The sequence below is a fragment of the Oncorhynchus nerka genome, linkage group LG2 (genome assembly GCF_034236695.1).
Source record: "Oncorhynchus nerka isolate Pitt River linkage group LG2, Oner_Uvic_2.0, whole genome shotgun sequence".
Lineage (NCBI taxonomy): Eukaryota > Metazoa > Chordata > Actinopteri > Salmoniformes > Salmonidae > Oncorhynchus > Oncorhynchus nerka.
This window is the reverse complement of record NC_088397.1, coordinates 49,786,959-49,809,206: the sequence shown is the minus strand read 5'-3', so window position 1 is coordinate 49,809,206 and position 22,248 is coordinate 49,786,959. Positions and strand designations below refer to the sequence as shown.

General features: G+C 44.1%; 1 protein-coding gene across 8 annotated transcripts in view; it reads left to right on the top strand.

Moving 5' to 3' along the window:
* Window positions 1–22,248, top strand: part of LOC115136983 (neural cell adhesion molecule L1-like protein) — a 76,814-nt gene that overhangs the window by 30,776 nt on the left and 23,790 nt on the right. For 7 of the 8 annotated variants that reach the window (XR_010465724.1, XM_065027562.1, XM_065027545.1 and 4 more), the window contains exons 2-4: window positions 20,093–20,307; window positions 21,471–21,579; window positions 21,872–22,062. Coding sequence is in view for 7 of the 8 variants with exons in the window: in XM_065027562.1 (XP_064883634.1) it covers window positions 20,166–20,307; window positions 21,471–21,579; window positions 21,872–22,062 (442 nt within the window). In the remaining variant the exon portion in view is untranslated. Of the gene's footprint in view, window positions 1–13,736; window positions 14,000–20,092; window positions 20,308–21,470; window positions 21,580–21,871; window positions 22,063–22,248 lie in introns of those variants that run through there. The other variant, XM_029672955.2, reaches the window with a different exon arrangement.

Sequence of the window (22,248 nt, the reverse complement as noted above, 5' to 3'; positions counted from 1 at the left end):
GAGGGGAGTTGCAACGAGGTTAGTGGAAGAACAGCATCTAGTAAAGATGAGGTCGAGCGTATTTCCTGCCTTGTGAGTAGGGGGGAAGGTGAGAGGGTGAGGTCAAAAGAGGAGAGGAGTGGAAAGAAGGAGGCAGAGAGGAATGAGTCAAAGGTAGGCGTGGGGAGGTTAAAGTCGCCCAGAACTGTGAGAGGTGAGCCGTCCTCAGGAAAGGAGCTTATCAAGGCATCAAGCTCATTGATGAACTCTCCGAGGGAACCTGGAGGGCGATAAATGATAAGGATGTTAAGCTTGAAAGGGCTGGTAACTGTGACAGCATGGAATTCAAAGGAGGCGATAGACAGATGGGTAAGGGGAGAAAGAGAGAATGACCACTTGGGAGAGATGAGGATCCGGTGCCACCACCCCGCTGACCAGAAGCTCTCGGGGTGTGCGAGAACACGTGGGCAGACGAAGAGAGAGCAGTAGGAGTAGCAGTGTTGTCTGTGGTGATCCATGTTTCCGTCAGTGCCAAGAAGTCGAGGGACTGGAGGGAGACATAGGCGGAGATGAACTCTGCCTTGTTGGCCGCAGATCGGCAGTTCCAGAGGCTACCGGAGACCTGGAACTCCACGTGGGTCGTGCGCGCTGGGACCACCAGATTAGGGTGGCCGCGGCCACGCGGTGTGGAGCGTTTGTATGGTCTGTGCAGAGAGGAGAGAACAGGGATAGACAGACACATAGTTGACAGGCTACACAAGAGGCTACGCTAATGCAAAGGAGATTGGAATGACAAGTGGACTACACGTCACGAGTGTTCAGAGAGTTAAGCTTACGTAGCAAGAATCTTATTGACTAAAATGATTAAAATGATACAGTACTGCTGAAGTAGGCTAGCTGGCAGAGGCTGCGTTGTTGACTAAGTAGGCTAGTTGGCATTGGCTGCGTTGTTGACACTATGATATCTTCAGGAACGTGTCTCTCAATGTACAGTATATATAAAGTACCAGTCAAACATTTGGCCACAGCTACTCATTCAAGGTTTTTTTTATTATTATTATTTTTTAAACTATTTTCTACATCAGGATAATAGTGAATACATCAATACTATGAAATAACACTTATGGAATTATGTAGTAACCAAAAAAGTGTTAAACAAATTAAAATATATTTTAGATTTTAGATTCTTAAAAGTAGCCACCCTTTGCCTTGATGACAGCTTTGCACACTCTTGGCATTCTCTCAAACAGCTTCACCTGGAATGATTTTCCAACAGTCTTGAAGGAGTTTCCACATATGCTGAGCACTTGTTGGCTGCTTTTCCTTACCTCTGAGGTCCAACTCATCCCAAACCAATTAGGTTGAGGTCGGGTGATTGTGGAGGCCAGGTCATCTGATGCAGCACTCCATCAAATCAAATGTATTTATATAGCCCTTCGTACATCAGCTGATATCTCAAAGTGCTGTACAGAAACCCAGCCTAAAACCCCAAACAGCAAGCAATGCAGGTGTAGAAGCACGGAGGCTAGGAAAAACTCACTCTCAGCACTCTCCATCACTCTCTTTCTTGGTCAAAAAGCCCTTACACAGCCTGGAGGTGTGTTGGGTCATTGTCCTGTTGAAAAAAACAAATGATAGTCCCAGCAGGCGCAAACCAGATGGGATGGCGTATCGCTGCAGAATGCTGTGGTAACCATGCTGGTTAAGTGTGCCTTGAATTTGACAGTGTCACCAGCAAAGCACCCCCACACCCTCACACCTCCTCCATGCTTCACGGTGGGAACCACACATGCAGAGATCATCTGTTCACCCACAGTACACTGTGTCTCACAAAGACACCGCTGTTGAAACCAAACATGTCAAATTTGGACTCACCAGACCAAAGGACAAATGTCCATTGCTTGTGTTTCTTGGCCCAAGCAAGTCTCTTCTTATTATTGGTGTCCTTTAGTAGTGGTTTCTTTTCTTTGTAGAAATTCAACAATGACTGCCTGATTCATGCAGTCTCCTCTGAACAGTTAATGTTGATGTGTCTGTTACTTGAACTCTGTGAAGCATTTATTTGGGCTGCAATCTGAGGTGCAGTTAATTGCCGATTTCTGAGTCTGGTAACTCTAATGAACTTATCATCTGCAGCAGAGGTAACTCTGCATCCTCCTTTCCTGTGGCGGACCTCATGAGAGCCATTTTCATCATAGCGCTTGGATGATTTTTGAGACTGCACTTGAAACTTTCAAAGTTCTTGACATTTTCCGCATTGACTGACCTTCATGTCTTAAGGAAAGAAATTCCACAAATGAACTTTTAACAAGGCACAGCTGTTAACTGAAATTTGTTCCAGCTGATGCTGGTTGAGAGAATGTCAAGAGTGTGCAAAGGGTGGCTACTTTGAAGAATCTCAAATATAAAATATATTTGTTTAACATTTTTTTTGGTTACTACATGATACCATATGTGTTATTTTATAGTTTTGATGTATTCACTATTTTTCTACAATGTAGAAAATAGTACAAATAAAGAAAAATCCTTGAATGAGTAGGTGTGTCCAAACTTTTGACTGGTACTGTATATATATATATATATATATATATTGATTTATATTCCGGACTCTGACATTGCGCGTTCTGATATTTTGTTACTTTTTGGTTTATGTGTGCATTGTTATTTTATTGCTAGGGATTACTGCGCTGTTGAAGCCACGAACATAAGCATTTTACTGCACCTGTGATAACATCTGCAAATCTGTGACCAATAATGTATGATTTGATTGAATTTTGAATCAGATAGAAGAGAACCATAGTGGAGGGTTCTGCCTGGAGTGGTTTATGAGAAACTTGCCTATCTTACAGACAACAGGTGGGCTGCTGATGCTGCTGATGATGCTGCTGCTGCTGCTGCTGCTGCTCTGTAGATAGTGATGAGGATCTGATCTGCACTGCTCCCTGCCTTCAGGATCTAACCATTCAATTACAATTGAACTGCTCCATTTGGAGGAGGGCTGAGTCAATGTAGGAGGGCTGATTATATGCAGTCTGCAGTGTGTGATCGAGTGTATTGCCGAGCCCTCCAACCATTTGGAATGCTGAATGCTGTGTGTTCTGGGGGCTGTGTGTGTGTTCTCTCTCCAGGTTGAGGGAAGCTCTGAAGCACGGTTGCCATGCCTACACGTTTGACTGAAGACAGCGCGGTTATTTTAATGAATTTTGTCTTTTCAGACTTCTCTTTGCAAAGTATTCTCAATCTGCTGTGTACACCCTTAAAATATCTCAGCGCTGGGGACCCTTTCATTTGTTTACAGTGACCTTTGGGGAAATAGCTTATTGATTCCTGGGGTAACATGATTAAAATGGGTTCTAAGTGGACACTTCATCTGAACTTGTCCACAAGACTACTGTGAGGGTAGATAAGACGTGCAGGAGACATTCTCTCTTTCCGCCCTGGTGGTCCACTCTTTTCATTTTTTAAACTTTCCTTCACTTGTTTTTCATGGTTCTCTATTTTTGAAAAGGACTGTAAAGAAGTAATCCACAGCCAGAAACATGAGGTTGAAATAGAAATACCAAGCACACGCTCACAAACAATTTCGAGTTACCCAATTGCTCTCTCTCAACCAGTGATGAATGTGCACCAGACGCTAGCATGCACACAGCTTTTAGTAGGTGTGCTAATCACGAGGAGTTCTGCCATGATCACTGAGCGCACCATCTGTGCGGCTCCGCCGGTCTCTCCACCGGCCTGGTGTCTCACTGAGAGAGCTGGATGCATCTCGGGCCCTCCTGGCCCACTCCCTCCTGTCCTCCTGTCTGTCTTTCCAAGGCTGCAGTCAGTCAGTCAAGGCTCATCCCTGCCGTACGGCTGTAGAGACTCACCTACTGCCGAACTCACAGTCACACACAGTACCTTACAACCTGCTGGAACCACTTAACATGTTCCGAGCAGCTTAAGCTGTGACAATATATTTTAAGTGTACGGAAATTTCAGAAAGATGTGGGATTTATAATAGGCACATGTGTTATACAATCTGGACCATTTTGATAAGGTATCCTTCCTTGGTTGCTCCCTGATTTATCTGGTGTTAGCTTTATGTCTTTGGTCTGATCGGACTCCCTCTTTGGAGTGTTGCGCTGGATAAATCACCTATAAACCTGGACCTGGAAACAATTGTAGAGGCCATTAAAGTGTCCGGGGTAATGGTGAATTGCATATAAACATGGGCAATTAAATAGGTGGAATGTCATCTGGTTTTCATTAGCAGTTGGAGGTCACGTACGGTACCCATCAGATATCCTGCAATTAAGGGATTTCTCTAGGTTTGAACAGAGGTGGGTGTTGTTTGTGATGGGATACTCCAACCATAAACACAAGCATCCTCAAAACAACAGGTTTCAAGATGTGCGCCACAGCTAGTTTTCCATACGCATCAGTTGTGGAGTGCATTTATCAAGGCGATCTGCATGGTGAACTGTAGTAATGTCACCGTAACAAAATACACCGGAAAAAAATACCCAGTTCCATTTTTTTTGTTAGCCACTTTCAGGAATGCATACCAGTAATGAAAAATATGCCACGGCTCTGCAGATGTCAGCTTCTAGTATTAACATCGGGTTTTCTGACACATTGACTGGAAGACGAGTTTGAGGGTGAAGACAACAAAATGGCGCTATCTGCCCACAGTTCAATTAAACAACCTCGTACTGTGTACAGTCTGCATATCTGCCAAGCCTCTGAGCTAAATTAGCTTTTGTGCCGCCTCATCAGTGATCCCTCTTGTCCCAGTTGGGATGGCCTTCATTGACCCCAGCGTACTTGACTTTTAATCTAAGGCTTTGAAGCGATGCTTAATGCCTGAGCATAGATCTCCTTGACGGGACAGACGGAGCTACTCAAGACCCACCTGAGCATATAAAGAGCCGACTGTCTAATGTCTAGGAGTATAGGGGTTAAACAAGGGCTAGACACAGCTGGTGAACACACCAGACGGCTCTCCTCTCTCTTGGTCTCTTCTCTGCTCTCAGGGCAGAGTGAGAACAACGTGTGCACTGTGATGTGTGCGGCTGATGTTGTTGATGCAGGCTATGCTCCTCTCTGTGTCCTCCTCTCTTGCTTCATTCCAAGTCGCCTGAGGGAACTCTGGTCTGGACCATGTTTCTAATTCCATTACATTGACTTGATAGGATAGATAGACCTCTATCTCACACTGGCCAGATGGATAGTAGTTGTTGATCGCTGCCTGAAGGAGATAAGAGATGTGTTGTAAATAAAATGGAATTGTAAACATCTTCTCTCACAAAAAGATCATTGGAGGATATCTCCATTTTATTTTCTGATTTCCCCTTTGTCGTGTGCGTGTCTACTATGAATTAGCTGTATCACATAGAGACCCTCAAGCAAATATCCCAACAATGTCACATTATGAAATATGTTGGATGACACAGAGCTATCTGTGTATTACAGCTTCCATTTTATGTATCTCCAGCTCCGACTTTAGTCGATCTTCATGTACTCTGAGAGTCTCCCACAGCCTGCTCCATGGCATTTTAACAAATGGCGTTAAGTGTGAATAAATGTTTGGTTTTGCGCCCCTACAAGTCATGTCCCATTCATGTAATCTGTGGGGACAGAGGTGTGAATGGGTTGGAGCGGCCGAGAGCAGAGGAAGAAGAGGGGAGTAGGCAGTCCCCGGGGCAGTACCCAGGACAATGTCAGGTTTGTCTGGCCTGAGTGAGTGAACACTAAGCTTTTCGGAACTGGCAGCTTGCCCCGGGACCTTCCCTCCCATCGCCCTCGCTTCCAGAGCTGTCTAGCTCCAAGCAGTAAGCGTTTGTGCAAAGTTCATAAGGCTTCCCTCTGTTTGTGTGGCCATAATGGCGGCTTCATCCTGCTGCTGCTCAAAGAGAGTGCTGAGTGCCTTGGAGGGCCTGGCTGGCACTGGGTCTCTCTGGCTCTGCAGAGGAGAGGCGTGTCAGTGTTCTCAGTGTCTGGAGCTGGCAATCTGCTGCTCACATTATCAAGAGGCCAATGTCCTCCGACTGTCCAGTACTTCAGCTCTAAATCCCTGTTTATACCTGGTGCTAACATGCATAATTTGTCCTTATCATGTCCACGTTCTGATTGTGCCCACATTTTTAGACAGGTGTAGAAGATTAAAGGACACATTGTGCTCTGATTGTGATCAGATCTTGCTGACCACCTTCGCAGGTGGTCAAGCACGCATTGTGTCTGGATATCTTACAAGTGTAGATGGATCTGGACAGTGAAACCATTGAAATCATCATTATGCTGCCTTCTAAAATCATTGACAAGTGGCACCATTGACTTAAGGATTCAATATGTAAATATTATTTTGAAATAATAGCTGTCAAATAATTTGCATACAGGAAAGGACCAGGAAATGTCGTCACAATGCAGGCACAGTAGACGGATAAGGTAGACATATTTCTGAAAATTAGTGCACAATCATAATGTGGGCAAGATCAGGACAAAGGTCGCATGTTAGAGCCAGGTATAAACAAGGCTTAAATGGTGACTTTTTTAAGGTCGCATCCATCATCTTTGTCTTCTGGAAGTCATAACAATCAATCATTTTATTTAACTAGGCAAGTCCGTTAAGAACATATTCTTATTTTCATTAACGGACTAGGAACAGTGGGTTAACTGCCTTGTTCGGGGAAGAACGACAGATTTTTTCCTTGTCAGTTCGGGGATTCGATCTAGCAACCTTTCAGTTACGAGTCCAACGCTCTAACCATTAGGCTACCTGCTGCCCCATTGATATGTGAACTGGTCTTTTAAAAAGTATATTACTTCATATACACTGCTCAAAAAAATAAAGGGAACACTTAAACAACACAATGTAACTCCAAGTCAATCTCACTTCTATGAAATCAACCTGTCCACTTAGGAAGCAACACTGATTGACAATACATTTCACATGCTGCTGTGCAAATGGAATAGACAACAGGTGGAAATGATAGGCAATTAGCAAGACACCCCCAATAAAGGAGTGGTTCTGCAGGTGATAACCACAGTCCACTTCTCAGTTCCTATGCTTCCTGGCTGATGTTTTGGTCACTTTTGAATGCTGGCGGTGCTTTCACTCTAGTGGTAGCATGAGACGGAGTCTACAACCCACCCAAGTGGCTCAGGTAGTGCAGCTCATTCAGGATGAGACATCAATGCGAGCTGTGGCAAGAAGGTTTGCTGTCAGCGTAGTGTCCAGAGCATGGAGGCGCTACCAGAAGACAGGCCAGTACATCAGGAGACGTGGAAGAGGCCGTAGGAGGACAACAACCCAGCAGCAGGACCGCTACCTCCGCCTTTGTGCAAGGAGGAGCAGGAGGAGTACTGCCAGAGCCCTGCAAAATGACCTCCAGCAGGCCACAAATGTGCATGTGTCTGCTCAAACGGTCAGAAACAGACTCCATGAGGGTGGTATGAGGGCCCGACGTCCACAGGTGGGGGTTGTGCTTACAGCCCAACACCGTGCAGGACGTTTGGCATTTGCCAGAGAACACCAAGATTGGCAAATTCGTCACTGGCGCCCTGTGCTCTTCACAGATGAAAGCAGGTTCACACTGAGCACATGTGACAGTCTGGAGACGCCGTGGAGAACGTTCTGCTCCCTGCAACATCCTCCAGCATGACCGGTTTGGCGGTGGATCAGTCATGGTGTGGGGTGGCATTTCTTTGGGGGGGGTGCACCGCCCTCCATGTGCTCACCAGAGGTAGCCTGACTGCCATTAGGTACCGAGATGTGATCCTCAGACCCCTTGTGAGACCATATGCTGGTGCGGTTGGCCCTGGGTTCCTCCTAATGCAAGACAATGCTAGACCTCGTGTGGCTGGAGTGTGTCAGCAGTTCCTGCAAGAGGAAGGCATTGATGCTATGGACTGGCCCGCCCGTTCCCCAGACCTGAATCCAATTGAGCACATCTGGGACATCATGTCTCGCTCCATCCACCAACGCCACTTTGCACTACAGACTGTCCAGGAGTTGGCGGATGCTTTAGTCCAGGTCTGGGAGGAGATCCCTCAGGAGACCATCCGCCACCTCATCAGGAGCATGCCCAGGCGTTGTTGGGAGGTCATACAGGCACGTGGAGGCTACACACACTACTGAGCCTCATTTTGACTTGTTTTAAGGACATTACATCAAAGTTTGATCAGCCTGTAGTGTGGTTTTCCACTTTAATTTTGAGTGTGACTCCAAATCCAGACCTACATGGGTTGATAAATTTGATTTCCATTGATAATTTTTGTGTGATTTTGTTGTCAGCACATTCAACTATGTAAAGAAAAAAGTATTTAACTTCTTGCGTTTAGCCATGCCGGATCCGGTAGCGTAATCATAGCCTCAAGCTCAATACCATAACGCAACGTTAACTATTCATGAAAATCACAAATGAAATTAAATTAAAATGCTAGCTCTCAAGCTTAGCCTTTTGTTAACAACACTGTCATCTCAGATTTTCAAAAATATGCTTCTCTACCATAGCAAACTAGCATTTAGCATTTACCGTTGCATTTAGCATTAGCATTTAGCGTTAGCATTAGCAGGCCACATTTTCGCAAAAACATTCAATAAATCATTTACCTTTGAAGAACTTCGGATGTTTTCAATGAGGAGACTCAGTTAGATAGCAAATGTTCAGTTTTTCCTGAAAGATTTTTTGTGCAGGAGAAATCGGTCCGTTTGGTGCATCACGTTTGGCTACCAAAAAAAAACGGAAATTCAGTTATCCAAACGCCAAACTTTTTTCCAAATTAACTCCATAATATCGACTGAAACATGGCAAACGTTGTTTTAGAACCAATCCTCAAGGTGTTTTTCCACATATCTCTTCAATGATGTATCGTTCCTGGAAGTATGAGTCTCCTTCTGTAACGCAAGGTACAATGGTTGCCACTGGGAATTACGCACCGACTTAGACAAAGGCCACCGGACGGCCCCCTGGCAAATGTAGTCTCTTATGGCCAATCTTCCAATGATATGCCTACAAATACGCCACAATGCTGCAGACATCTTGGATGAACGGCAGAGCTCATAAGCTCGTTCACAGCATATTCACAGCCATATAAGGAGACGTTAGTAAAACACAGCGTCAAAAATCCTGTTCATTTCCTGTTTGAAGTTTCATCTTGGTTTCGCCTGTAAGATCAGTTCTGGAGTACTCACAGATAATATCTTTGCAGTTTTGAAAACGTCAGAGTGTTTTCTTTCCAACGCTGGCAATTATATGCATAGTCGAGCATCTTTTCGTGACAAAATATTGCGCTTAAAACGGGCACGTTTTTTTTATCCAATAATGACATAGCGCCCCCATAGGTTGAAGAGGTTAAAATAAGAATATTTAATTCATTCAGATCTAGGATGTGTTATTTTAGTGTTCCCTTTATTTTTTTGAGCAGTGTATTACTTTATTGATTTCAACAATGTTGTTAGAGTAAAGTTTAAATTGCACATTAAAACCAGTGGTATAAAGTACTTCAGTAAAAATACCTTAAAGTACTACATAACTATTTTTGGGGGGTATCTGTACTTTACGACACTGAACAAAAATATAAATGCAACGTGCAACAATTTAAAAGATTTTACTGAGTTACAGTTCATTTAAGGAAATTAGTCAATTAAAATAAACTCATTATTCCCTAATGTATGGATTGCACATGACTGGGAATACAGATATGCATCTGTTGGTCACAGAAACCTTTCAAAGAAGGTAGAGGCATGGATCAGAAAACCAGTCAGTATCTGGTGTGACCACCATTTGCCTCATGCAGCACGACACATATCCTTCACATCGAGTTGATCAGGCTGTTGATTGTGGCCTGCGGAATGTTGTCCCACTCCTCTTGGCCTGTGCGAAATTGCTGGATATTGGAACACGCTGTCATACACATCGATCCAGAGCAAGTCAAATATTCTCAATGGGTGACATGTCTGGTGAGTATGCAGGCCATGGAAGAACTGGGACATTTTCAGCTTCAAGGAATTGTGTATAGATCCTTGTGACATGGGGCCGTGCATTATCATGCTGAAACATGAGGTGATGGCGGCGGATGAATGGCACGACAATGGGTCTCAGGATCTCGTCACGGTATTGATTGCCATTGATAAAATGCAGTTGTGTTCATTATCCGTAGCTTATGCCTGCCCATACCATAACACCACCACCACCATGGGGCACTCTGTTCACAACGTTGACATCGCTCGCCCACACGACACCATACATACTGTCTGCCATCTACACGCTGTCTGCCATCTGCCCAGTACAGTTAAAACCGGGATTCATCCGTGAAGAGCACACTTCTCCAGCATGCCAGTGGCCACTGAAGGTGAGTATTTGCCCACTGAAGTCATTCACAACGCCAAACTGCAGTCATGTCAAGACCCTGGTGAGGACGATGAGCGCGAAGATGAGCTTCCCTGAGATTGTTTCTGACAGTTTGTACAGAAATTCGTTGGTTGTGCATACCCACAGTTTCATCAGCTGTCCAGGTGGCTGGTCTCAGCCGCATGTGGAGGCCGGATGCACAACCGGGTGGCCGGTTCAACGTACTGCCAAATTCTCTAAAACTACGTTGGAGGTGGCTTATGGTTAGAGAAATTAACATTCAATTATCTGGCAACAACTCTGGTTGACATTCCTGCAGTCAGCATTCCAATTGCACACTCCCTCAAAACCTGAGACATCTGTGGCATTGTGTTGTATGAGAAATCTGCACATTTTGTGTCCTTTTAATTGTCCCCAGCACAGGGTGCACCTGTGTAATGATCATGCTTTTTAATAGGCTTCTTGATATGCCACACCTGTCAGGTGGAAGGATTGTAATAGTGCCGTCTGGTTTGCTTAATATAAGCATTTGACTAATAATACTTAAGTATATATTGGCAATTACATTTACTTTTGATACTTAAGTATATTTAAAACCAAATACTTTTAGACTTTTACTCAAGTAGTATTTTACTGGGTGTCTCACTTGAGTCAATTTCTATTAAGGTATCTTTACTTTTACTCAAATATGAAAATTGGGTATTTTTTTCAATACTGATTTAGACTACCTTCAAGTTATTAGATTATTATTTTTTAATTCTAATGCAAAGTGAAAAAAATGACATTTCCATAAAACATTTCATATTACAGTGTTAATGTAATTAGTTCAAAGGTTGAAATTAATATTACCTCAGAATGGAATGCACTTATATGAATGAATCACAATTGAATTTCTGGTGGAAAATAATATCGCCTCCATGTACGGTACCTTCAGAAAGTATTCAGACCCCTTGGCTTTTTCCACATTTTGTTACGTCAATTCTAAAATTGATTAAATACATTTGTTTCTCATCAATCTACACACAATACCCCATAATGATGAAGTGAAAACAGGTTTTTAGAATTTTTTACAAATGAAAAAACAAGAACTGAAATATACATTTACATAAGTATGAAGACACTTCACTATGAGACTCGAAATTGAGCTCAGGTGCATCCTGTTTCCATTGATCATCCTTGAGATGTTTCTACAACTTGATTGGAGTCCACCTGTGGTAAATTCAATTGATTGAACATGATTTGGAAAGGCACACACCTGTCCATATAAAGTCCCATAGTTGACAGTGCTTGTCAGAGCAAAAACCAAGCCATGAGGTTGAAGGAATTGTCCGTAGATCTCCGAGACAGGATTGTGTCAAGGAACAGATCTGGGGAAGGGTACCAAACAATTTCTGCAGCATTGAAAGTCCCCAAGAACACAGTGGCCTCCATCATTCTTAAATGGAAGAAGTTTGGAACCTCCAAGACTCTTCCTAGAGCTGGCCAAACTGAGCAATCTGGGGAGAAGGGCCTTGGGTAAGTGAGGTGACCAAGAACCTGATGGTCCCTCTGACAGAGCTCCAGAGTTCCTCTATGGAGATGGTAGAACCTTCCAGAAGGACAACCATCTCTGCAGCACTCCACCAATCAGGCCTTTATGGTAGAGTGACCCGACGGAAGACACTCCTCAGTAAAAGGCACATGACAGTCCGCTTGGAGTTTTTTTTAGAAGGTACCTAAAGGACTCTGACCATGAGAAACAAGAATATCTGGTCTGATGAAAACAAGATCGAACTCTCTGGCCTGAATGCCAAGCGTCACATCTGGCGGAAACCTGGCATCATCCCTACGGTGAAGCATGGTGGTGGCAGCATACTGTGGGGATGTTTTCCAGTGGCAGGGACTCAGAGACTAGTAAGAATCAAGGGAAAGATGAACGGAGCAAAGTACCGAGAGATCCTTGATGAAAACCTGCTCCAGAGTGCTCAGGACCTCAGACTGGGGCGAAAGGTCACCTTCCAACAGGACAACTATCCTAAGCACACACAGCCAAGACAACGCAGAGGTGGCTTCAGGACAAATCTCTGAATGTCCTTGAGTGGCCCAGCCAGAGCCCGGACTTGGAACCCCATCTAACATCTCTGGAGAGACTTGAAAATAACTGTGCAGCGACGCTCCCCATCCTACCTGACAGCGCTTCATACCCAAGAAGACTCAAGGCTCAAAGTACTGAGTGAAAGGGTCTGAATACTTATGTAAATGTAATATTGAACTTTTTTATTTTTAATAAATTAGCCAACATTTCTTAAAACCTGTTTTTGCTTTGTCGTTATGGGGTATTGTTTTTCGATTGAGGACCTTTTAAAAATACATTTTTAAAAATATTTTAGAATAAGGCTGTAATGTAACAAAATGCAGAAAAAGTAAACGGGTCTGAATACTTTCCTAATACACTGTATTTGGTCGCTTAATGTATTTATAGTGCATTGATCACATATCAAAGCATACATTTATCTAATGTCTCCATTCAAAGGTATACAATCTAATTTCCACCATTTCCCAACTGTCAGCAAATATGAAGCACAAGTGATAATAACCTTGCATGGGCCTTCACAAATAGCGCTCCGACCTAAAAAGGCCCATTTTTTTTTTGCAGTTTTCAGCAAATTCAAGCATGACCCTCTGCCCCTCCCCCTTTTAATATTCTCCCTTTCTCCTTGTTAAAGCCCAAGTCTCAGACCTGGATCCACACCATACATCATCCAGACTGTGCCGCTACCTTCCCCCCGTGTCATGGGAGACAGGCTGTGCTGTTGTTGGGCTATGGAGGGCTCTTATCGGCAGTCTCAGCACTCTCTCTCTGCTCTGCTCTCTGCTTCCCATCTGTGGAGTCTTGGAATGATGTCTGTGCTCACCAATCTGTCAATCAAGGTCTCTAAACCAGTCGCTCAAACAAATCTCAGTTTTCATTCCACAGGTTCATTGGTTCTTCTGGTCAAACAAACAAAACATAATCTTCAAACAGATTATTATGCTTCCTTTGACCGGGTGGGTAAAGTTAAGAGCAGACCTGGACACAGATGTACTGTAGGCATACTGTAGCCTCGTGTTCTGTAATACCGAGAGACAATTGCCACCAGCATTATAAGAAATAAGTAGATTGTCCCTGCCTACAAAGAGGATTGGTCCCTGAGATCTAACACTCAAAGGCTGATCTCTACCCTGCTGCTCCCACCTGTGCTCTTGCATGCATTCTGTAAAACATGTCTGCTTAACTCTTGAAAACCACACTTTAAGCAAAGTTTCAGGTGAAGAAAATATATTGCTGGTCAGGACGCTAAGGGAGGGGTGGGGGGTGATGGAAGATGCATTCCTCCCCTTTTCCTCCTCCGTCTTTTGTACACAGCCAGTGAATGGCCTTTAGATCGTGCTTTGTGAGAATGATTGTCAGTGGCTTAATGAGCTTCTTTGCCAAGCTAGAGGCTTTGGTAACATATGCGTCCACAGTGCCTCTCTCACTCCGTCCCCAGCTTGTGTGACAGGATCTGGTGCGGGTGGGACGCCTCTAGAGCAGTCCCCGGGATTTTGACGGATCATTTACTGTCGTGTGCTCTGTTTTTCCCCTTTTGGATTGGATTGCCTGCAGAGGGAACGGTTGTTCTTATGTATCTCGCGGGGGACCAGCGCAGAGAATGAAGTTAAGTCTTGTAAGTGATGTCTTGTCTTGGGATGTTTCTGTAGCTGCCTGTTAAATGTTTTGGTTTTTGCATGTGTGGTGAGGTGCACCGGGACGATCTCTACCTCAAAGAGAGGAGAGACGCAACCTTGTCGATGTTCATGTATTGAACTGAGCTGTCTCAGTAGTTCCTTGTGGGTATCTCTTGTTGTCATACAATGAATATGGTAATATTGAGGTTATTCTGTTTTGAAAAAAGGAGAAATGTCTGGGCAAAAGAATACTGTAACTAAATTTGGCATAATTTTGATTCTCTGGATATATACAATTTTAGGACAGCCTGATAGGATTGTGAACTGTGTACGTCAGTACAAGAGGCTGTGTGATAACATTATACCAAGTTTGAACGAACATGTCTAGCCAGGAGTATCATACTGCCCTTAAAATATCTCCATATAGTGGGGGAATCTGTAGCATTATCTAAGTCTTTTAATCTTTCATCTCTGACACTGAACCCCCCCCCACACACACACACACACACACACTCACACACCACACACACACCATAACACCACAAATTGATCGAAATGCTCAGGACTCATTTCCGACTGCTGTGTCAAACAGTTCGCCCTGCGAACGCTGTCCAGATGTCCTGCTGTAGAGCGCAGGAAATACAAAATAGATTGCATACAGCATTTTACTGGTAAATCACAGATCGGAGCCAGGAATTTCAATGTGTAGAAAAGGGACCTTAAGGGATAGGAAAAAGGGTAACAACCAGCCTGTGGGAATTCAACATGCTATTCTGTATCTGCGTTGGGGGAATCAGACTTTCCTGGTGTTGGACGGAAGTAAATTGCTTTGGGGTTTGATGGAAGAGTGGATTTGGGATATAAGGCCCATCCATCATGTCCGGCTGTGGCACAGTTTCATCCACAGTTTCATCCTGGGAAATAGCCATCATCAGTCAGATGGAGTGAATGAACGGGACGAGGACCTCGCTGCGTTAGTTCACACAAAATAATGTCCCTGTCCCCGCAGTCCAGGCTGTGAATCCATAACGCTCCTCTCCTGGCGACTCAGTGAGGATCACAGACTAATGTGATGATCGTCCTGGGCATGGGGCGCCCATCTGTGACTCGGGACTTCAAAGAGACTAGAGCTGAGAGGAAAAAAAGTTGAAGCGCTTGGCTTCTCACCATTCTGCAGCCAGTTAGACACAGGAGCAATTTACAGTACCTTTTTGTGTCACTTGTACTTGAAACGTGACACATTGAGTTATTCTGTCTGGCATTACTCTGCTGCCTTGACGCTGTGACAGCTTCACCATGATTTCGCTCAACCCTTGAACTCTCAGATTTGCACTTCATTTATAAACCAGTTATAGTAAGCCATTGTGTGACACGGCCCCGTTGCTCACTTCCCAGTCGCATTTGCTTCCAATTACAGTGATGTGTTTTTCAACAAAGAAATGATACACAAGCGGCTAGCCCGTACATGTAGTTTAAAATTTCACCATATCTTTAAATGAAGAATAATGGTGAAATGATTGGGAGAGATTGCAGCAATATTTGCACTGAAACCGTTTTTGTTCCTGCTGTGCCTTAATGTGCTCAGCAGGCCTCCATATTTCGCTGAGACAAACAGAGCTTTCAGCAGCGAGCAGAATGGAGTTTCACGATGGAACAACTCATTAGAGGAAGATAAAAACCTTCACCTCTCTTTTACTCATGCAAGACACTGTAATCGCTCAGCAAAGATTAAGTAGACAGGTCAGGAAATGCAGAGACAAAAAGGAACCTTGAAGTGATAGCCAAACATCAGCTTTGTTTTATATCCTTTTCCTTAATATGTATGATCAGATAGCCCATATTTTGCCAATGGAAGATGCTACAGACACAACGTGTACAGTACACCAGTATTTTACTCCAAGATTTTCATTGCTGGTTTAAAAAGCGATGCCTGTGCCCTGGAGGTCATAGGTCGTATGGTGTCAACCGGGGATGTGTCCCACTCTGTCCCTGGTCACGACAGTTTATATGGAGTCAGTAAGGTCATTTGTCATTTCTCCACTTGGGACAGAGGTCAGCGACCCTGCAGTACATCTCAGAAAGCACTCCATATCCACATTGGTCGAAATCCCTATAGCCTCGTTCCCTCCACCCCTCTATGCTTCATGAGTGGACAGACTCCTGCAATATTAATGGTGTGGTAATTGAACTGTTCACTCTCTTGCATGCATGGTAAAGCAGAGTGAAATTGAGCCAAATCTCAATTAGGCAAGGTTATTATTTAATATTGGTCTGACTTCTTAATCTCATTAAGGGCCTTGTTTATGTTTTCCTCCTGCTGCTGAAGATGTATCAATGAATGAACTCCTCTGACCCACAAGCATGGAGAGGAATCTGAATCTTGTCTCTGCCTCTGTTCACCAGAAGTCAGAATGGAACCCATTGCAAATTAACAGCAAATATGATTACGTTACAGTAAGTAAGTTATGGCATCCAAATAAAAGTGCTTTTTACGAAATTCCAGTGGGTCTACTTCCACTGTAGTAGTTAATTATATAAAATAAAAATTGTAGAGTTTTAACAAGATGTGTGTATGTCTAGGGCAATTCTTCACACATAACATAATTGTTCAATGTACCCCTAGTTCATCAGTAAAGAACTGTATCCTTATGTTGTTTTTTTTGGTCTAGAACCAGTCTCAAGTAATTTGTAAACTAAATAAGAAATTGACTTTGCGAAAACAGAAAGGAAAGAAAATGGAAAATAAATCATTACCGGCAACAGAAATGCAGGCTAATTGCTGTTTTAATGTTCATCGATTCTCCCAATGTTGTAATTGGACTTCGGTGATTAACTGGTATTCAGTGCTGAGGCATTACCAGGAGTGTGTGTGGAGTGTGGTGGTACTGTCTTCCTGCACTGAAGCTCTTTAGCGAGGAGAGTATTTTAATCCAGTTTGACAAGACGAGGATCTGCTTAATTCCATTATAGGCTTTGCATCACATCAAACTACAGTAGGCCTGTAGACACAGACACTCTCCTGCCTGTCTTACCTGTCGTACTGCAGAGCCTGTAGATACTCTCCTGTCTGTCGTACAGCAGAGTTTTGCATGTGAAGGAGGCAGACAGAGCGGCAAGAGGTTAAACAACATGGCATATTAAGGACACCTCACAGTCCTTCAAAAGAGCTTCACCATTTTCCTTTAGCCCAAATGCTTTGTCTATATCTTGATAATAATCTATATTAATGTATCTTGATAATGCCTCATCTAGAAAACCGTTGTTATAAAGCCATTGAGGAAATAGTGAATTATACAGTATATCAACAGACCCTTGACTTTGGCGTGTAAGTCAAGGTTAGGATTCCATGCCAGCCCAGATGGAGGAACTAGGAGACTGAAGGGATAGAAAGCATGCCAACCAGAACACTGTGCCAGTAACATCTCCTTATGAAGAGAGACATGGGTGTCTTTGATTCAGCCTGGAGCCTGAATGATGAGGATGGGGCTTCTCAATCAAATGAACCAGCAGGTAGAGCGAGCATGGAGCAGGCGCGACATCACTCTCTGCCTGCCTCTTACATTTCCTCTGTTATCAGTCTTGTGCCTGGTGCTCGTTTTGAATGAGAAATGGTTTTTGCACGTCTTGGCCGGTAGCCCACTGTAAATGATGGAGAGCGGCGTGAGAGCAGCACTCTACAGTATCAGTCAATCCGAGTTGAGTTTAAGGCACTGCTGTAGATTGTCCCCTGTCCCTCTCCCTCCACCCCAGCACAGCTTCTGTGTCCTCTGAGCCTCGGCTAAGAGAGGTCAGAGTTCATTTTGGCCTTCCCACTGTGAGTAGCTTTTAACCACCCGCCAGCTTCGTCAGTCTCAGACTCCCATCTATTTCTGCCGGAGGAGAGGATTAAGAACAGCCGGCGGTCTTCGAGCAGGCTCGCCTCGGGCCCACTCAATGGATTCATCTAGCCTGTAGCTTATACTGTATGCTGGGTTAGAGCAAGACATCTCCGTCTCCCACCAGTTTCGCCTGTATGTTTTATGGACCTCCCTCAACCAGATGGACGAGTTGGATCAGGCTAAATGCTCAACGAGGGGGGAGAACAAAATCAGATGGCAAGTGATAAAGCACAGTTTGAACGGAACGTAATCCATCTAAGTTGTGTTAGGTTGATGAAGGCCCTGAGAGGAACACATTGTCTTGGAGGGATTATAAAAAAGCTCCCCCTTAAACTCACCAAACCTACGGTGAAAGCACTGGCCAATTAGCACAGCACAGCATCCTACTTTCTGATTATAATCTGTAATTTGCAGCATAAATCAGTGTGTGGGAAAAGAGTGAAATGGGTGCAGCAAATCAAGCCTGAGGCATTTTTCCAGTCCCGACTCATGGATCATAACAAAGCCATGTCAATCTGAGGTTGGAGGAAAAGTCAATGGCCTAGTATTGTGATTAAGAGGGGTGGGTGTATTGCACACTGTTGTCCGTGGCTCTGCCGGTGACTTCAGTCACTTCACTGGGTCAGAATAACCAGGATGGAGTCAGAGGCCACAGACAGAGTTAATACCATTAGCATGAGGCATGGGGAGGAGAGGTCAGGGTTCGTATCCATCTGAAAACAGAGCCTCACAAAGAAATTAATGAAATCGACTCTTTCACTCTTTGGTCAATTATTCAATTTCTTCTCATGAACTGCCATTTGACCTCTGTGTTTCCTATTGAACTTGGTAATTGAGGGAAAATACTTTTTTTTAAGGAAAATGAAGAGCAGTGTTTTCAGTCAGTATGATTTGAAAAGACACCAGTAAAAAGCCAGCTGTTTGTGAAAACTGCCAGGCCTGTTGGAGCGTGGCTGTCTCTTAGGCCTGGTTCTCTCCATCCTGCTCAAAGAAAGAGCTTAACACACACAGATTCCCTCTCCCAATACAAATCCCTTTTTTGGCATTAACTGGAAGCTCCATCATCAACACGAGAAGAGACACCAGTTCCAACCAGTTGTAATTACTGGATTTGTATGCTTGTGATGAGAAGTGTTCAGCTAGTTTCATTGTGGGGACTCCCCGAAGACCCATGAGCATTATCGTTTGGCAATTTTCGTTGTAGTGGGTGATTTATTGCTTATTTTATTAATGTGGTCTGGTCTATGCTACCCTGCATTGAACTAATTGGAGTCCTGACTAGAATGACCCAATGAGCTGGGTCACTGCCAACATGAGGGAGGCAAATGAACGGACACCCCAGAGATTCTACTACAGAACAGAGGCTGGTGGGCAACAATGCCGCCGAGGTGGACATTCCTGCAGAGAGCTCTTCCCCCACAATCCTTTGCTCTAGTCATACCGTATAGAGCGCCTTATGATCCAAGCCACTGGCCTGTCAGGTGGAGGATGACCTGTGCCCTCTGACCGTGTGACCAACTGCTTATCAGAACATGTTATTCAGTGTGTAGAGTGGTAAATGTGTGTAGAAAAATACTGTTGCTGTTCTTTGGAAGAGGACTATTGCTATGTCTGAGGACCACGTGTGCAGCGTTCCTAGATCGACAGTGTTGTCGTTGTATCTTTTTGAATATTCAGGGAGGAGCCCAGAGACACTGAACAGGAACGCTGCAGCAGAGTTTTTTTTCTTAATGATGGAAATCTTTCGCTCCATTGTGGAATGAATTCATAATTTTCACTTTGAAATGTGGAAACATCTGCCGTGTATTAATATAACCACAGGCAGCCACAAATATATATATATATATATATATTTAAATTCTTGTTCTATTGCGCATGAAATTGTCCTGCCTGTTGTACTGCCAAGCCAACACACTCCAACAGACAATAAACAAGAAAACAATTTATGTCTCAAGGGAACAGGGTGATATAGAGCTTTCATATGTAGATTTTTGTTTAAGCCCAGAATGTGGTCCCTGCTGATGCGAGTGACTGCTGTGCCGGAAACGTATGTTGTGCCTGGCTAAGCATCTCTCTCAGTTACCGGGGGTTCTCTCCCTGCGTTGTGTGGGATTGCCTGACTGTCTGCTGTGCCTGACGCGTGGGTGGATCTGGATTCATGGGAGGCCTCTCTTATTCCTTCTCTCTCTGTTGTTGTCTGTGTTGTTCTTGAAGGCCCTTCGTCTTCGGCAGGACATAGTTGTGAACTGAGAGTGGGAAGAGTGCAACTTCTGTCACTTCCTCTGCGATGAACTCCGAGATGGTTGTCTGCTGTGGCGCGATGAGGATGAGGTCATCGATGTGGAGCCCAGGATTGGCTCTCCTGACGGGCGTGGTCGTCAGTGTCTGTGCCTTTCACCTCACCACTGCCATTGACATCCCACTGGAGGGTAAGTGCTCACTCTTCCCACAATGTGCTTTTGGTGCAGAATATCATAAACCTTTTGTAAAGTACAGTATATTGATTTTGTTTTCCAATGTCTGTAATGGTCAAAGCAGTCCACAGGTATTCTTTGAAATATAGCACTTTCTGTAAATCTATATCATGCCAAAATCAGTTCAATTATATTCATGGGTCAAACTCATCCTTAACTGGGGTTTGGTTTCTAGTTTCAGCTTGTTTAAATCAGGTTTCTTCATTCTCTTGTATTGGGGGCTGTGTATCTTGCAGTTTCCTTGGAAACGAGTATCAAGTTTTCTCTTCTAAATTATTCAGAAACATCTCTTAAGGGCCCGCTTACAAAGAGCAGTTGAAACAGGTTTTGAAAATGCAACACACACTTGCTGTTGATGCAGAGTAATTCATTTCACGCCACCTCCTTAAATGCAATTCACAATCCTCTGTTTTGTTGTACCTAGAGTACTAATGTTTCTAAAGGCCTATAACCAATCAAAAAAAAGCAGTATTATGCTTAAACCTCTGCCTGTGTTTCTGTTGTCTTCCTGCCGCCATGGATATTTTAGTTTTAGGTCATGTAAACAGTAAGTTTGCTCTGGTGTGACCTGTCCCATCCAGCATTAGTGACCGCCTGTCTGTCCTCACTTAATCTCTTGGCTCAGTGTTCAGCACCACAGCAGCTGTACCAATGTGGTCATCTTGCGTACGATCTGCATCTCATGTGCCATCCTCCGTTTATTTACACAATCATCATCTTGGAATTGGATTGTCTTGGACGACTGTCATCCATGTAGTGGCATGTAGTTTTAACCTGCACCGTTGGCCATACTGGCCTGACCTCATGCCGCTAGTTTTACTGTTGTTGACCCCTGTAGTTTTGTAGTGAGTCTCTTAAGTCAAATCACTTAAACGAGAAAACATTGACAAAGCAGGGCAAGTTCAAACAGTGCTGTATGTCACTGGGCACTGACATCATTTGAAATGACGTGAAAGCAACATTGATTCAACCAGTGTGTGCCCAGTGGGAAATACCATCATCATTGAAAAGAACCATACCTTAACACCTTATAGAGTGTGAGAGATTATATTATCAGAATCCTGCAGGGGGTCTATGGGACTTTTCATAAAGTGTTGTCCTTGTTGTCTGTTTTCCAGTTGAGCAGCTGCCCACCATCACAGAGGCCTCCCCCAGCTCTCTGATCGCCTTCCCCTTTGATGAGAGCTTCCCCATGACGTGTGAAGCCAAAGGGAACCCCAAGCCAGAGTGAGTTCTGAGTATCCTACTCTACCATTCCATACCCAGCAGATGGGAGAGGGACAGCCCAGGCGAGCTCGTTAGCAGCCGACAGACAGTCTTATCACCGGCCATCGATTTGGCATGTCACATTTGGCTAGTCGATTTGGCGAGTTTGAGGGTTTGATTTTCAAGTATTGGACAGACTGTGAGGACCAACCTTGGACACTAAACACACTGTACATTTGGCTGAAACACACAAGATATTTTCAAGATTTACGTTGAATTATATCAGTGACTGATTGAACTGTTGATTTTGTAGATACCGGTGGACAAAAAATGGGGAAGAGTTTGACCCCTACCAGGACCCGAGGCTGATCAAGGAGGACAACTCTGGGACGTTTGTGATCCCCAACACTGGGAATCTCACAGAGTACCAGGGAACGTACCGCTGTTACGCCGAGAACGAATTAGGGACGGCCATAACGGAGGAGATTGAGTTTGTTGTGCCCCGTGAGTAGTATACTGTACATCCATACATCTCTGATCTCTGTGGCGCTCCATTACAGCTCTTTGAAAGTGATTCAGGGCCTGGAATTCAATTCAACGACTGTCGCTCCATTGTGAGCTGTTTGTTGTATTGGCCATGGCAGAAAGTCATTGAAGCTCCAGAGCATTCCACCCCCAGTTGCCTCTCGT